This window comes from Lingula anatina, chromosome 10, assembly GCF_051362555.1.
Source record: "Lingula anatina isolate TDL-2025a chromosome 10, LinAna3.0, whole genome shotgun sequence".
Taxonomy (NCBI): Eukaryota; Metazoa; Brachiopoda; class Lingulata; order Lingulida; family Lingulidae; genus Lingula; species Lingula anatina.
The window spans coordinates 13,325,382-13,340,595 of NC_141776.1; the positions used below are offsets into that span (position 1 = coordinate 13,325,382).

At 33.4% G+C, this 15,214-nt stretch overlaps 1 protein-coding gene across 6 annotated transcripts in view; it reads left to right on the forward strand.

Annotated features, from left to right (window-relative positions):
* LOC106153780 (inositol 1,4,5-trisphosphate-gated calcium channel ITPR2) overlaps positions 1 to 15,214 on the forward strand; it is a 50,437-nt gene that overhangs the window by 16,213 nt on the left and 19,010 nt on the right. For 2 of the 6 annotated variants that reach the window (XM_086996943.1, XM_086996947.1), the window contains 20 exons: positions 452 to 602; positions 851 to 973; positions 1,320 to 1,427; positions 2,828 to 2,875; positions 4,902 to 5,015; positions 5,296 to 5,475; positions 5,732 to 5,800; positions 6,005 to 6,128; positions 6,557 to 6,672; positions 7,029 to 7,157; positions 7,442 to 7,571; positions 7,986 to 8,085; positions 8,487 to 8,684; positions 8,931 to 9,048; positions 9,243 to 9,350; positions 9,688 to 9,892; positions 10,163 to 10,218; positions 10,768 to 10,785; positions 13,924 to 14,085; positions 14,644 to 14,882. In XM_086996943.1, coding sequence (XP_086853069.1) covers positions 452 to 602; positions 851 to 973; positions 1,320 to 1,427; positions 2,828 to 2,875; positions 4,902 to 5,015; positions 5,296 to 5,475; positions 5,732 to 5,800; positions 6,005 to 6,128; positions 6,557 to 6,672; positions 7,029 to 7,157; positions 7,442 to 7,571; positions 7,986 to 8,085; positions 8,487 to 8,684; positions 8,931 to 9,048; positions 9,243 to 9,350; positions 9,688 to 9,892; positions 10,163 to 10,218; positions 10,768 to 10,785; positions 13,924 to 14,085; positions 14,644 to 14,882 — 2,496 coding nt within the window. Of the gene's footprint in view, positions 1 to 451; positions 603 to 850; positions 974 to 1,319; positions 1,428 to 2,827; positions 2,876 to 3,363; positions 3,382 to 4,901; positions 5,016 to 5,295; positions 5,476 to 5,731; positions 5,801 to 6,004; positions 6,129 to 6,556; positions 6,673 to 7,028; positions 7,158 to 7,441; positions 7,572 to 7,985; positions 8,086 to 8,486; positions 8,685 to 8,930; positions 9,049 to 9,242; positions 9,351 to 9,687; positions 9,893 to 10,162; positions 10,219 to 10,767; positions 10,786 to 13,923; positions 14,086 to 14,643; positions 14,883 to 15,214 lie in introns of all 6 variants that reach the window. The other 4 variants (XM_086996945.1, XM_086996944.1, XM_086996946.1 and 1 more) reach the window with 4 other exon arrangements.

Here is a 15,214-nt window from a genome sequence, read left to right on the forward strand (position 1 = left end):
GTTTTATATGATATTGATCTTGAAGTTCCAGTTTAGATAACCAAGAGGTCTTCTGGGACAAGATGTTTTTTTTAAATTAAAAATTAACTTGTGAAATAATTATCATTTACGCTGTATAGCTATTTTAAAAATCCTTTCCTATTTTAACATGGCATTTGACAATTGATATTATGATTTACAACAGGACTTGTAATAAGCATAGAAAATATTATAATGTAACCTTTATGAAGTTGTAAGTAAAGCACTTTGAATTTCAGAGTAAGATACTCTTCTCGTTTTACCATCATGCTCTCAGTGTTTCTGTTAAGCTGCAATTAATGGAGATGGGAAGAGAATAGTGTCCAACAACACTGTGAAACTAAAGGTTAAGTTATCAATGAAAATAAACAAGGTTTACTCTTTTTACATCACCAGGCAATAATTCACTTTTTTTTGTCTGTTCCTATTACAGATATCTTATAGACATTTTCATAGAAGCCTATGACGTAATGAGAGCTTACCTGGTTGGAGATAGTAGGAAGAATGAGCTGTACATTGCCAAACATATTCCTTTTTTCCTGGACAGAATAGAACAGTCTCAGCACACAAGAGACTCCCATGAAGTAAATGTCTGTCTGTCTGTCTGTCCGTCTGTCTGTCTGTCCACTCTGTCATCTATCTCGCTCACACTCTGACACACACACCTACATGTATTTGTCTGTCAATTTTCATGTATTCTGAATGTATTTTGAGGTGCATCTAAACAGTGAAATTAAAATTTTAGAATTTATTTCCTACTTTTAAAAAACTTAATTAACTCTGTATGTTCTGGTCATAACTTTACATATAATTCCCATTAATTCTTTATTAGGAAATGGTCAGTTTACATGCTGCCTACATGGTCACTGAGCTGATCAGAGACAACAGGAAGATAGTGGACAGGATGACCACTGCCCACATTGACAAGTTTATGAATTTGTTGAAAACTAAGAAGGTAAGATGATTATTTATTATGTCACCTTTTCTTTAGTTCTTTTTCTGCATATGAATGTTTGCCAATTGATGATTTAAATTTGTAGAAGAGGAAGAGTATTTGCATATTTTATCTAGTTAAATTAAAAATTTTTGAAGAGATAGAGTGTTTTTTGGCTAGATTAATTTTGTTTAGGCCTAAAAGAATAACAAATATTTGAATATTCTTTGCCAATATATCATTGTTGAAGTTTATTAAATAAAATATATTAAATATCTGATACCAATCCTTCTATAGCAGTAGTGTTTTAGCAATGCTGTCTTTTCTTTGCCCATTCCAGTCAATTATTCCAATTATCTTTTTGCAGAACTACCGTTACCTGGAGTTACTTAGTGTCCTCTGTGTTTGTAACAACATTGCCATTCCTAAGAACCAGACCTATATCACAGATGTCTGGCTGAAGGACAACCAAAAGGTATGCAATATTACATTTCCTTTTTTTCCTCACTTTCAATTATGCAACTGGCATAGGCCTCGAATCAGGGAACAGAATATTTTGCATTAAAATTGATTTTAGAATGGAGGAGGGGATTGAAATGGGTTTTATAGGGGTAGTTATGCTATCTAGACACATTAGTTCTTCATTTGAGTCAAGATTGTATCATTTTACCTCTTGGTCACTCCTCCCTTGCTCAACTCGCCCTCAACCTTGTTCTATACTTCTATCACCTCGATTGCTGCACCTCAATCCTTATTAGTCTGCTGAGGGTCTATTTGTGCCTATAAGTTACCTGTATAGTGCCCTATACCTTGTTTGCAATTCACTATGTACAGGGACATACACATATGTGCTTAATTGCATAAAGAAGTGATGTGGCAAGTTTCAACGAAATGCAGCACATTCACTGATTTTGTTTAAATTTAGGCAGTAAGTATTGGAGTACATACATGCTGAGTATATGGATACTGATAAGTATTCTTGAGTATTCAAATTCTTTTTTTTTTTGGAGTCCTGGGGATGCTTTCGCAAAGCCTCTTAATACCATAAGCTATCCTCTAAATGACAGAGTTGGTCAAATCCTAATATTAAGACACTGTAATGGCAATTGATACCAGAATTTTTTTACCAGAAATTGGCCGTGTGAAATCAACCCCAGGAATGTGTCAGGCAAATTTGGCATTGGCTGCAGCAATAACTTGCAGATTAAGCTGCAAATAAGAAATCAATTCCATGTCAAACATCTTTCTGCCTTCTTCATAATGCTTTTTCATCATGTTTGCTTGATATTAATAGAAGAAAATTAATGCTTTGCTGGCTTTTGATTAAAAGGCCTACTTGCATACTAGGCTGTTGCCTATATTATTATCTCACACTTTTCTTTTTTTATTTTGTTGCCTAGTAAAAATTAAAAAAAAAAAATCGGTGTCAGTTTTTTTCCAGTTATACAATGGAGCTTGACTCTATCCAGAAATATTCTGTACACTCTAGCATTATTCTTAATATTTTCATTCATTCCTATAAAATGATTCTTATATGTAAAAAGATCTCTTCTTTTACAATAATGATATTTTTTCAGGGGAATATGTAGTCAAAAAATCATCAAATCATATTCATTGTTAATAGCTGATAAACAAAAGAAAGAAAAAAATGCACATATCCTGTATACATTGTATCTTTTAGATTCATTAAGGCTTAGTGTGAATGTCTTTCATGCTTTAGACAATTTACTGGTATGTGAAAATGCCCCAGTTTGGCAGGAGATTTAAAGTAAATTTGATTTTTAAAACAGTGATATTTGAAGGATAATTTTTTACCAATTATTTTTACAAACTGTCCTACATGTTAAAAGAAATGTTATAATGCTCATCATTAAGCATAAGCACAAGAAGAAAAAGAAGCCATCTATTAATGGGTCAAAGCATGTGAGTAGGCTTCCATAGATGATTGTGATGGCTTGGACCCTTAGTTGACCTTAGCTTGTTGACCTTTTGATATGTTGACCTAAGTGATATATTGGTATTGGGGACTTAACTTTTAGAATATTGTTTAAGTATGCAGTTTGTAAGTTCACATTTAAAAAAAAATTGGTAGAAAGAATGTAATGGTTAGCAAATGTTTCGGTTAATTACTATTAGACTGTCTTTCAAAGTGACAAAATTGGAATTTTTTAAGTGTTTTAAGTCGCTTTTAAATTTTAAACATTTCAGTGGTCAAAATTAAAACAAATTCGCGAATTTTGGAAATCTGACAAATCAAGGGAAAAAGGCCAAAGAATGATATAGTTTTCTTTGTGAAAGTGCAAACTGCATACAATATTTATGAATTATTAAGTTATTATCAGCTTGCTTCTTTATGCTTTGCTTAGCTTAGGCTTTCGCTTTGTTTTCATTATATATAATACAATACACAGCTGGGACCAAAAAGACATGTAAGTACGGCACGGCACAGTTTTGTTTTTATTTGCTGATGCACTTTATTTTAGAGAATATGTAATTTACATTTGATATTGTATGAATTTTATCATTTTTTTTGTGTTTTCATAAAAATTGTCCTTGAATTGTATATTTTTTGCCATCGTGGATATGTTCAATGTATTGTTTACACTTTATATAACCACTCTTATGTGATTTTGTTTGCTAATATGCAATAATATGTACAAAACAAAGTGTGTATTGATGTACAAGCCACTGCATAAAACCGTATGTCTTTTATACAAAAACACAAGTTCAGTTGCTTGTGGATTAAACCATAATATAAAAAATATGACTGGTAGACCAAAAGTGACACATTTTATAATAATTTTGTCACATTTTAGGGATCTTCTCTGTCACACCTAACAAATTCAAACATTTCTCTCTGTCACACCCAATACACTAATATCTCAAATTCTGTCAAATCTGCTTCAGTCACAACTAACACATTGACACATTTCATCCTGGCACACCTAACACACTTTTACTTCTTATTCCTTTCCCCCAACACACTTTTACATCTTATTCTATCACACCTAACACAATTTCAAATCTGATTTTGTCATGCCTAACACAACTTTCACATCTAGCACACTTCAACATCTGATGCTGTCACACCTACCACATTGTAAAACTTAGCCATTCACACCTATTACAATCTTTTTCACGTCTTTTTTTTTGTCAAGTTCTCTTTCCCAACATTTAAGCAAATACATATTTTTTTAACAAAAAAGACAAAAGAGGTGTAATTTAGTTTGTTTGTACCTGTATGTTGTAACATTTTATACCACATACCTTACAGATTTTTGTGCTAACACCTATTCCCTCTGAGTCTGACATGTTGAAATTTCCCTCAGACCGTGTATTATTTGTTTCATTATAATGTTTATTCTGAAAAAGATTATATGAAAGATTAAACATTTGGGTTGGATATTTGTCCCAATTTTTAAGTCAGTAATCTGAGAATGAGCTGTATAAAATATTTAGAGAATACAGTAGTTGTATCTACCAATAAACTTTTAACATGAATATTATAACATATATACCTTTGTACTGATATGTTGAAGAATTGTTATATTACTCACCTGGATAACATTATCATTGTGACTGTCAGTCCCATTTTTATTAACCTAGAAATTATAACACTCCTTTCATTACAAATTTTAAATTGCTTTGATGATAACAAGCCTTGTATTAAGACATGTTAATTATTGCTATATTTTCGTGTAATGTTGGATAAATTGAATTCATTTTTTGTCAATTAAATATCCAGTAAGAACTTGCACTTGATCTCTATTTACTGGCTTGCTCTGACTGCAGAACTGCACATATTTTACATCATATGCCGGTTTTTATTGCTAAGCTATTAATTCAAAACTGCTGTGTGTACCCATTCAAATATTTATAGCATTAAGATTTTAATATCCAACCAGAACTGTGTGTATGTGACCTAATTATTTTTTTGGTGTCAATCCAGAATTGTGTGTACCTGACAGAAATGGGTGAGAACATTAAGCAGGAACCAGGGGTGGTGTACGTCAAAGTGGACCACAGGTCACAGTGGGTCAAGTTACTGGACTTTGCCAAAAAGGTAAGCTCATTTTTTTTAAAGGTGCAGTCAATGTAAAGAAAATAATGATAAAATTGCCAGAAACAATGTTTGGTCATTGTGATGTAATTGTGAATTAAAGCTATGATCTTAAATGACGTTTGAAAGAAAATGCCAATTTACTCATAATTTAATCTTATTTTTTATTCATTTTGATCCATATAATAATAATGATTGTTTGTACGTATTTTATCAAACATTTACCTGAATTGTGAAAAAAAAATACATGGCTTTATTCATAAAATTGTATCTCTTTTTTCAGTATGAGGCCGAAATGAAAGCCAAAAGTGCTGCCCAGGATATCAATGAAGCCTTGGATACCATATCTTTGGCTTCAGAGCGTCCAGGATCTCAGTTGCTGAATGTCCCAGGACGTTCTGGCTCTCAGATGGGGAGAGTTGGAGCAGCGAGGGGTGCACAGTCAAAGGGTATAGTTAAACAGGTAAATATATATATGCCTTTTTTATTTTTAAATAAAAAGAGTTTTAATGTATACCTATGACCAAGTTTTGGTTAATTGAGATTTAGAATTAGAGACTCAGATGGGTCCAGAATCAAAAAAAGATCTGAAGTTGAAAGTTGGTTGTAATTTTTTTATTTACTTCAATCCAGGATAAATCTTATGTTTGTGTACATATCACGTGCATCACCCACAAATCCTTCATAAACTTGATTCTTTTGATGATAATTATTTTCAGAAAAGCTCAGTTGAGGAAGAATACCGTTACCTGGAACATCAGCTGGATTTATTTGAAAATCTTTGCCATGTAAGTTCCTCCCAAAAACATACTAAATACCAAAACATCTGATTCATACAGTACCTGTACATGTTTTTTTTTTATTTATTTAAACTGTTTTAGGATTTAACTTGCACATGATCAGTTTAATACAATGACATACAAAATTACCAAGATTTTCTCTTCAACCAAATAAAAATACATTTAAAAACAAAATGTGTTCATGTTTTCCAGGGTCGTAACGAAGTAGCCATTAAAACCATCACTCAGTTTGTGACATGGCAGCAAGTTTACAGCTGTCTTCAGGATAAGGAACTCCCGGATGCTCTGAAGGCCATCTATGTATCACTGATCATAGGTATGATATAATATTAAAAATGCAGGACATGCAGTAATGACCCAAAGATAAATAATTTCCCCCATTGAAAAGATCGAGGCATTTGTGAATATAAATGCATCAGTTCAAGCATGTGTAGTCAGCAATTTTAAAGGAAGTTTTTTTTTTCTGAAAATAACTGTCCCCTTTGTCCCATTAGTTGACCCAGTGGCTTAGAACCTACATGTAGATCATGTTTTGATTCACAGTGGACCTTTTCTTATAAAAAATGAGAGTTCTTTTGAAGCCTCTAATCCCCTCCCCTTACCTGCTGGCCTGCAAGTTGACTTTGTCTTTACAATTATTATGACTAGAAGCAATTTTCAATGAATATTTAATGAATATTTTTATTAAAACTGGGATGTGCCTAATCTCACAGAGGAAACTCCAATGTGTTGCTTTGTTTTCAGTTCTTTTTGTTGACATTGGGGAGAATATATCTGTTTTGGACCATGTGACCTTGACCTTTGCCTTTGAGGATATTCATGACAGCACGCCAAGGACTGATCGCAACATGTCCGGAGGCGTAAGTGTGCAGATTAAATATTTCTCTGTGAAGAAGAACAGATGGAGCTCTTTCTATAGTTAATGAAGGATATTACTTACTTCCTTGCACTTGTAAATATTTCATAACATCAAAAGAAATGGACAATACCACTAACAAATTAATACATAAATAATAATATAAAGTACATTAAGGAAAAAAGATTTATTCTCTCATTTTTTTACGTATTTAGTATCTTCTGAGAAATGTCACCAACTGATGTATATGTATGTAAGTATGTATGTATGTATGTATGTATGTATATAGGTGAATCATTTTTATTTTATCCTAATAACTTGCTGATTATAATTTTTCAAAATGTTTCATATCACCCTCAGGCCACTGTTCCCCGTGATCCGACCACAGAGCAAGTGTTTCCACATCTGAAGATTTGGATTGAGTTGTTTCTTCAGCAGAACACAGACATGACTGCCTCAGAGATAGGGCACAACCAGCTGGTGATGCAGGTAGGATTGTGTTCTGGTGTCTCAACTAACACAATTCAGTAAACTTTACCCTGGTTAGTGGTACACCCAAGAAACACAACAGGTCTAAAACACTTTCTGATACTAAAGGCTGTGAGCTCAAAAAATGTTGTTTTCTTTTTAGTTTAATTTATTTTTTGCATAAGAAATGTAAGGACTCCAAGAACCTATATACATGTATTAGCAAATCCATTTATGGAAAGGATTTTTTTCATTGTAGACTTCATTTCATATTACTACAAAGCAATACTTTTGTCAAATTCTAGGTACTTCGGCTCATCTACCACCTGGTAAAGTACAGTTTCTATGAGAAGTTGAGTGACATCAAGAAGCTGCTGGGGCCATTACTGAGTCTGCTAGATGGAACCAATGATAAACCTGACTTGGAGACTACAGGTGAAATCTGTTTGTTAATCACTGAATGTCTTGACCGTTAAAAATTCTATTTGAATAAAGATTTGTTTTATTGATTTTATAATTAGGTTGATCAAATGGATTGAAGAGTAATAATCTCTTGAAGTATTTGTCTGTTTTCTGAATATACACACACTATAGTTATCTCTTGCATGTTGTTTATGTTTCTTTGTTTGTCATCTGTTATATTTACTTTCTTATTTCATTCAAATACTAATTTGAAAAATTTTGCAAAATTGTCAGACATAATTGTAAATGTTATTTTCACTGATACAGATTCAGATATAGTACTAGTATCAGCAGGATTAATTTCTGTACCTTATAATTTCATGCTGCTGCTAAACAAATTCGTCTTATGCAAATCAAAGTATTTTTGTATAATTTTATCAATTTTAGGCAAGACAGTGGAGGAAATGAAAGCCTTGCAGTGGTACAGACAACATGGCAGATACAAGGAGAATGCTCAGACTAAGGCAGTGGTGGATGCTAAACATCAGTAAGAAATGGACCTACTTCCATTAAATAGTATATCTTTATATTTTAAATATGCATTCACTATATGTTTTATGTATTGCAAAGAGTACAATAAACCCCTATTGTTATTATTATTATTATTATTATTATTATTATTATTATTATTATTATTATTATTAAGGCTTTTGTGAATTTAACAGTATTAAGACCTTGGGGTTTGTCGCACAAATGCAATTAATTACGAGAGTCAGCACACCTTATACACTCCCACACCTAATTTTGCTGTCACACCCAACACACTGCTGTCACACCTAACACACTGCTGTCACACCCAACACACCAAGCATGAAAATAATGTCACAGCTAACACCCAGCCTATTCCCAAACTTGAAATCATGATCAGTTTCAATCTTCCTACTTCAGAGCCATGCAAGTTATGGACTTATTTTTCAACTTGCGTTTCAACATCCGCCTGGAGCGTTTTGTCCAGATGTTCAAAGTGGTCCACAAACAGGTGCACGGCACGGCACTGGGGAGTGGGCAGGATACCTGGGCGGCACTGGCCCCCTTGCTGGAGGGGGAGTTTGATATCACCAATGACCAGGACCCAAGAGTGGACAGGTAGTCCGTCTGAGTGATTCATTGCTACATATAGTCTGTGGCAACTGAACATAGATGCTGTACTAGTAAAAATTGTTTTTTTTTTACTTACTAGTCCAATAAGGGTTGTGCTAATTTTAGTGTTTGTTTTAGATGCCTATTTCCAACATTTCTTTATTTCTTTCTGTCTTTATTTGCTTATTATTTGGACTGTTCAGTTTTGATTTGGATAATCAGTTTTATATAATTCTCCATTTTTTTTTCAAGTACGATGAAGGTGGCGCTAAGAGAGCTAGAGGCCATGTTTGAAGAGTCAGCATTCTTTAGATATGCATTTGAAGATTTTGAAGAGCTCAGGGGCAAGTCTCTCAAGGACCTGTTGCTGGTGAGTATTTTTATGATGAGTGTTGTAGACAAATATTAAACCTACATGAACACAATTAAAGAAATAATTTATTTATAAAATGAAGTTTGAATGAAAGTTGAAGATTGATATTGATCAGACTTGTATGATACATTTTGATATGATTTTAATTTAAATAATTTATGTTAATGTAATGTGCATATGATTACCTCTAGGATTTGTCCCACTATGAGTATGACAAGATGGTGACCCAGTCCCTGTACTTGCTGACCAGGTATTTCTCAGCACATGATAACTTGTTCAAGAGGGCAGTCCAGGCACAGGTAAGACTAGAATAACACTGACTGCTTTTATGGATATCATATTCAACATAATATAGTGTTCAGTTTTTGCTTGACTTTGCTATCAAACTAGTTTTTGTCTGTGATTAATTTTCCCATTCATGGAGTGAAATGGTGAGAAAAAGTAAAACAGCAAAAACTTGTTTTCTTATAATAATATTTAGTTTACAGTGATCAATTTTTAGGAAGAGAGTTAAATTATACATGTAAAAAAGGAAATTATGTTATAATGGGAAAAATATAACTATTAACATTCAAGATAAAATTAAATGAAAAATATTGTTTCAAGTTTAATGAGCCATGTTTGATATTCTTACAGGTGGTGATCACAGACAACTCTGTGAGAGTCCTGCGAGACCTGCAGAGCAAGCTTCCCTTAATGCGCCGCCTGATCCACTCCAAGATGAACGACGCCCAGATTCAGACCATGTGTTCTATCCTGGACCAGCTGAAAGAGTACTGCTGTCTGCCTGAAGATCCGGCTCAGCCCCATGGGATTAACCAGGATATTCTGTACAATCAAGGTCTGTAGAATGAGCATACTGTCACACCCAACGCATTTCATACTGTCACACCTAACACATTTCACACTGTCACACCTTACACATTTTATACTGTCACACCCAACACACTTTTAATATACCTTTAGTTGCATCATTTCTTGCCACTTGGAGTAAATTGGAATAATTTGTACAACAAAGATACCTTACAGATAAACAAACAGCTGTAGGTAAATAAATAATGTTTGATAATTTTGTTCATAGCTTGTAAGATTTTTATCTTGTTCTTTACAGCCATTCTAGAGGACATGTTCGACATCTTGGCCAAAGAATTTGACGTCAGTCTTGTGGTATGTACAGAAAAAATGGTCTAAAATTTTCTAATAAAGTCTTTCCTACAAAATATTTGTGTTCTACATCCATAACATAATTCTCGACATATACGATGTTCATTACATATTAAGATTCCAATCATGGCTGGCAGTGTACTAGTACAATGAATCAGAATATAACTTTTCTGAAGGTATTGCTAGAGTTTTAGATCTTTAAGTAAATCTTGTATTTCTCCCTACATATAACCAAGTATAACTACATTTTGGCATTTTTAGAAAAATCTTTATGATAGTGTTTCATGCTAACATCTCTAGTGTAGCAAAATCATTGGATCTCTCTCCTATCTAAAGTAGATAAGGACTTTCTGGAAAAAAAGTATTCTTTTAAGGGCTGCCAGGTATAATTGGTTAGGCATAAAAAGGAAAAAAAGATCCTGAGAATTCTGTAGTGTACAGCATAGCATTTGGGTACTGGATGTTCTTTTTTTGTTAAAAGTGTACATGTTTTTGTGTGTAAGCATAAATTGTCTTTTTTATGTTGTCTGTAAAGTGCTTTATCTTTTACAGTCCAATTTAGCAGGCGGGGTAGGTACCTAGATTACTTTTGGTGTAGGGAATTTCTTTGACAGATATGTTGCATTTACATGACATCCATGCTTGGTCTATCACTTGATTGTGGTAGTTTTGAAATTATTTCATAATTTTTATCATGGACAACTGTAAATTTTATCTAATAAATGATTTTCAGTGTTAAACTGCGACATAAAAATTGCAAATTGCATTCCCAACTCAATTTTAAATATCTTATTATTAGTCAACTTTTCCAAAGCTGTATAAATCCAAATTAAAAGACTGGTATGATCAATTTGATGACAGGCTATACTATGAAATAAACATTGTAAATGTGACATAAAGGTGCTGCACAAAATAACTGGTACAAAGGTTTTTGGACATATGTTATATGGTGTATTACAAACTAAAATGCTGTACCATAATTTTATGCAAAACTGTTTAGTAACTGTAGTCTACCCATCGTCAATCATTCCAGTGCATGCATGGTTAATTACCTATATTCCAAATTTATTGCACAAAAAATATATATTAAGAAATTATTGCACAACAACTTTAAACCTGATTTCTGATAATAGTTGCAATTGGGAAAGCCTGAGTTTCATAGGACACTGAGAACTCACCTCTCTATTTTTCTACTTGGGCAGCATGTTTCTGACATTTGTTGTCTTCACTAACAGGGGCGGATCCAGAGATATTTTCTGACAGTCTTCCAAATTGTCTTTGTTGGTCTATCCTCCATTACTGACAGTCTTCTGACAGAAAAAAATTAGATGCCATCAGTGTAAACTTGTTAAATTCTGACCATCTTCTGGAAGATTCAAAAGACGGCCTCAAGGCTGCACAAAGACATGCTGTTGGTAGAGATATAATGTTTTCAGTATACCGTAAAATTCAGCGTGATTTGGGGTAATTTCATCCTGCTTGCTTCCCACCATTGCAAGCTTAATATAGATATACATTTTGTGTTACCATGGATGATTTGCTGTTAAATTTGTTTTATTAGACCTTATTTTATAATTGTTTTCTTCTCGTTGTCAGTGTGGTATATTTGTTCCTGTAATGGTCTTTGAATTAATGTAAGTTTTCGTTTCATTAAAGCTAACAGAGATATTTTATGGGAGATGTGTTGAGTATTATAGTATTAAATGCATGCATAGATTAATATTTATCCTTTGATCAATTTTTAGTTTTTTAGATAAGTTTTTAGTTCAGGTTTATCTTTAATATAATGTTCATGGCAGTTATTTTTTATTATCAATAATTTCATAATAAAATAAGGGAAAAAGATAATTTGATAGTACTGTGCTGAAGTGTATCTCAGCAGTGATCCAAATTTGGGATATTTGCCACCAATCATCAGCAGGGTACTGGACATTTAGTGTTGCTATACAATAAAATTCCAGTACTAGATGTACATGTATCTTTTTATTTTCTGCGATATTCCACTACGGATGTATCAGGACATTCATTCCCTAATTGATTCAGATTTTATAAGACCTGCCTACAGATTGTATTTCTTTCAGAACAATTTGTCAGAGGGATTATTTTCTTTCACTTAGCACATTTTGCCATTTGTAATTTAAATGGTTGCTCAGGTGAAATCTTGCTCTTGAGATTAAGTTCTGAAAATTTCACAAATTCATGGTTTACTGAAACAGGATAAGAACTGTATGTGAAGTGTATTAAACATTTTACAAACTATCCAGTTTGTTACCATTTTATTTTTCTTCTCCTTCAATATGGATTCAGCACCAAGACACAATTCCCACCACCTTACCATATTTGTTCTTGTTTATTTTTTTCCTTGCTCGCACAGAAATCATTTGGTGGGATGAGATTGAAACTGAAGAAAATAGAATTCAAGGACCTCACCAAGATGGCACTGCATGTGTGTGGGGGAAAATATGTGATATGTTTTGTTGGGATATGCCTTGTGTATTTATGTTGTATTTGTGCATTGCATATGTCTGAAGTTTCTGCAAGGCTCTGTAGTCTTGTTTCCAGTCAGTTTGGATGAAACCCACATTGCTGGGCTGTGTGTTTATGACAACCTCACCATGGGAAACCATCTTTAAGTTAACTTTACATGACTTACCTCATTTACGGTGGCAGGACTTATATATATACACTGATATTGGTGTTTGGGAGATAAAGAGATTGGATATGTCGTCTATGGTGAGCTAATCATTATTGATCAGTCTCCTTAGCTGGGTTGTAGCAATATAGGCAGTTCTTAATTGACTGGAAACATGGCTTTTATCTTACTTTATTGTGTGAAACTGCAAAATATAAATTTTCAAATTTGTTTTGGCCAATTTCCCCTATTTTCTTTGGTTATTGTATTAGTTACTGTTATTGTGGTATTCAGTTGGACTGTTACAAATGTTACTTCAGATGTGACTATGGTACATTCATATTTGATGTGTGTATATATATATTATGATAAGTTTGCTTTGTTTATTTATTTATTTATTTTTTATTTTATTTTATTTATTTATTGAGAATGCTGATGAAGAGTTTGCTATTGGTATTTGGTTTCATATTCCCGCTTCTCCTGTGGCTTTAAAACTTGAAAATCTCAAACAGAAAATCTGATCAACTTTAAATTCCTTGAATTTCCGTCTTTCATTGAGTTGCTTGGTATCCGTTCACACAGATTTTAAAAACATATTCAATTTTCTAAGTCAAATCATGATGTCAAACCTGGCTTTCTGAATTCTTATACTCACCTGATGTGCAGATAGTCAATCTCTTTTTTTTATCTCTTTTTTGCTCAGTGATTTTGCTTTCAAGAAGTTATTTCATTTCTGTAAAATTATGATTTACTATAGATTTGAGAACTGTTATGATCAACAGTGACCATCCTTGAAAATGATACTATTTTTAAATTAATTTTGTTAGTTTGGTGTTAAAGTTTTACTGTTGATCTGTTTGTATTTTTATGGAAATTAAATTTAATTTAATAATTAATCTCTGCGTATTTTGTATGGTATTACAAGGTATTATCTGTATGTATTTGTATGGAATTTAAATTAGAAATTAATTACTGTATGTTTTGCATGGCACTGTATTACCAGGTATTATCTGTATGTATTTGTGTGGAACTTGAGTTAACAATCAATCTCTGCATATTTTCTGTGGTATTACCAGGAGCAGTACCGTGGCCTACAGCAGGTGTTCCAGAAGGCTCTAGGACTGCTGACTGTGATGGCACGGGGTAACGCCAGCGTCCAGGAGAGGCTGTTCAACCGTCTGGACGTGTTGCTGAATGTGAAGGGGGCTGAACAGGAGCTGGGGGAGGCTTTGGCTGAGGTAGGGTATTGATGATGATGATGATGATGATGATGATGATGGTGGTGACACAGACCATGATGCTGCTAAGATAATGGTTGAATGGATGCATGACAAAAAGACATCTAGAAGGGGTGACCTCATGAATGCAAAATCACACACGCACACACACACACACACACACACACACACACAGAGAGTGAAAGAATCTCACAGGTTGGTACACTCAACATAGAGATAAATGATAGGTTATAGATAGTATATTGCCATGGTCAACTTAATTCTGACTTTGGGGAATGCCTTGGTCATGTCGCAGAATATTCCTTTTTCTTCCAAATTTTCAAATTTTTGGTTTCAAAATCAGATCTCTCATGACAAGATATGGCTATATTGTCAAATTTACAATGTGGAAATGTCAGGGTTATTTAAATGTAGGTTATAATAATACTAAATCTGTTCAGATGTTTTTCTGATAGTTGTGGTCTCTCAATTTTATAAAGGGAAGGTGAAAATGTCTGAGTTATTTTAATGAAGGATAACAAATCTGTGCAGGTGTTTTACACATCTCTGTTTTCTCAGGTATTCACAGGTAACAAGATAACATGCATGAGGATAATGCCGCACCAGGTGAAGCGTGTGATGGAACTAGTGGCACAGCACCACCTGGATGTGCCACAGTTCTTAGACCTGCTGAATGCCGTCGTCAAGGTCGAAGAGCTGGACCTGCCACTCAAACGTAACCAAGGTTACGTCATGAAATATTTTATGGAGTACCGCACGGATGTGGCAGCCATTGTGGATAAACACAAAGACAGATGGTGAGTTGAGCGGTAAACGGATTAATATTTGAAAAATGAAAGTGCATCAAAATTTTAGTTTTAGTTGTAAATACAGAAATATCAAGTTGACCCATGGAAACTCATTTTTGACCAAAGTTAAGGATATTGACCATATATTTTAAAATTTATGATATACTAAATTTGCCAAATGTAGATTTTATGTCAAGAAATAAATACAATATTGTATGCAGACATAATAATGGGACAGTCAGCCGTCATTCATATCCATGATTTTTCCTATATTACTACAATTTAGTATTTGATGATAATAAAAGATATAAATTCTCTCAAAAGAGACTATAAGCACTTTC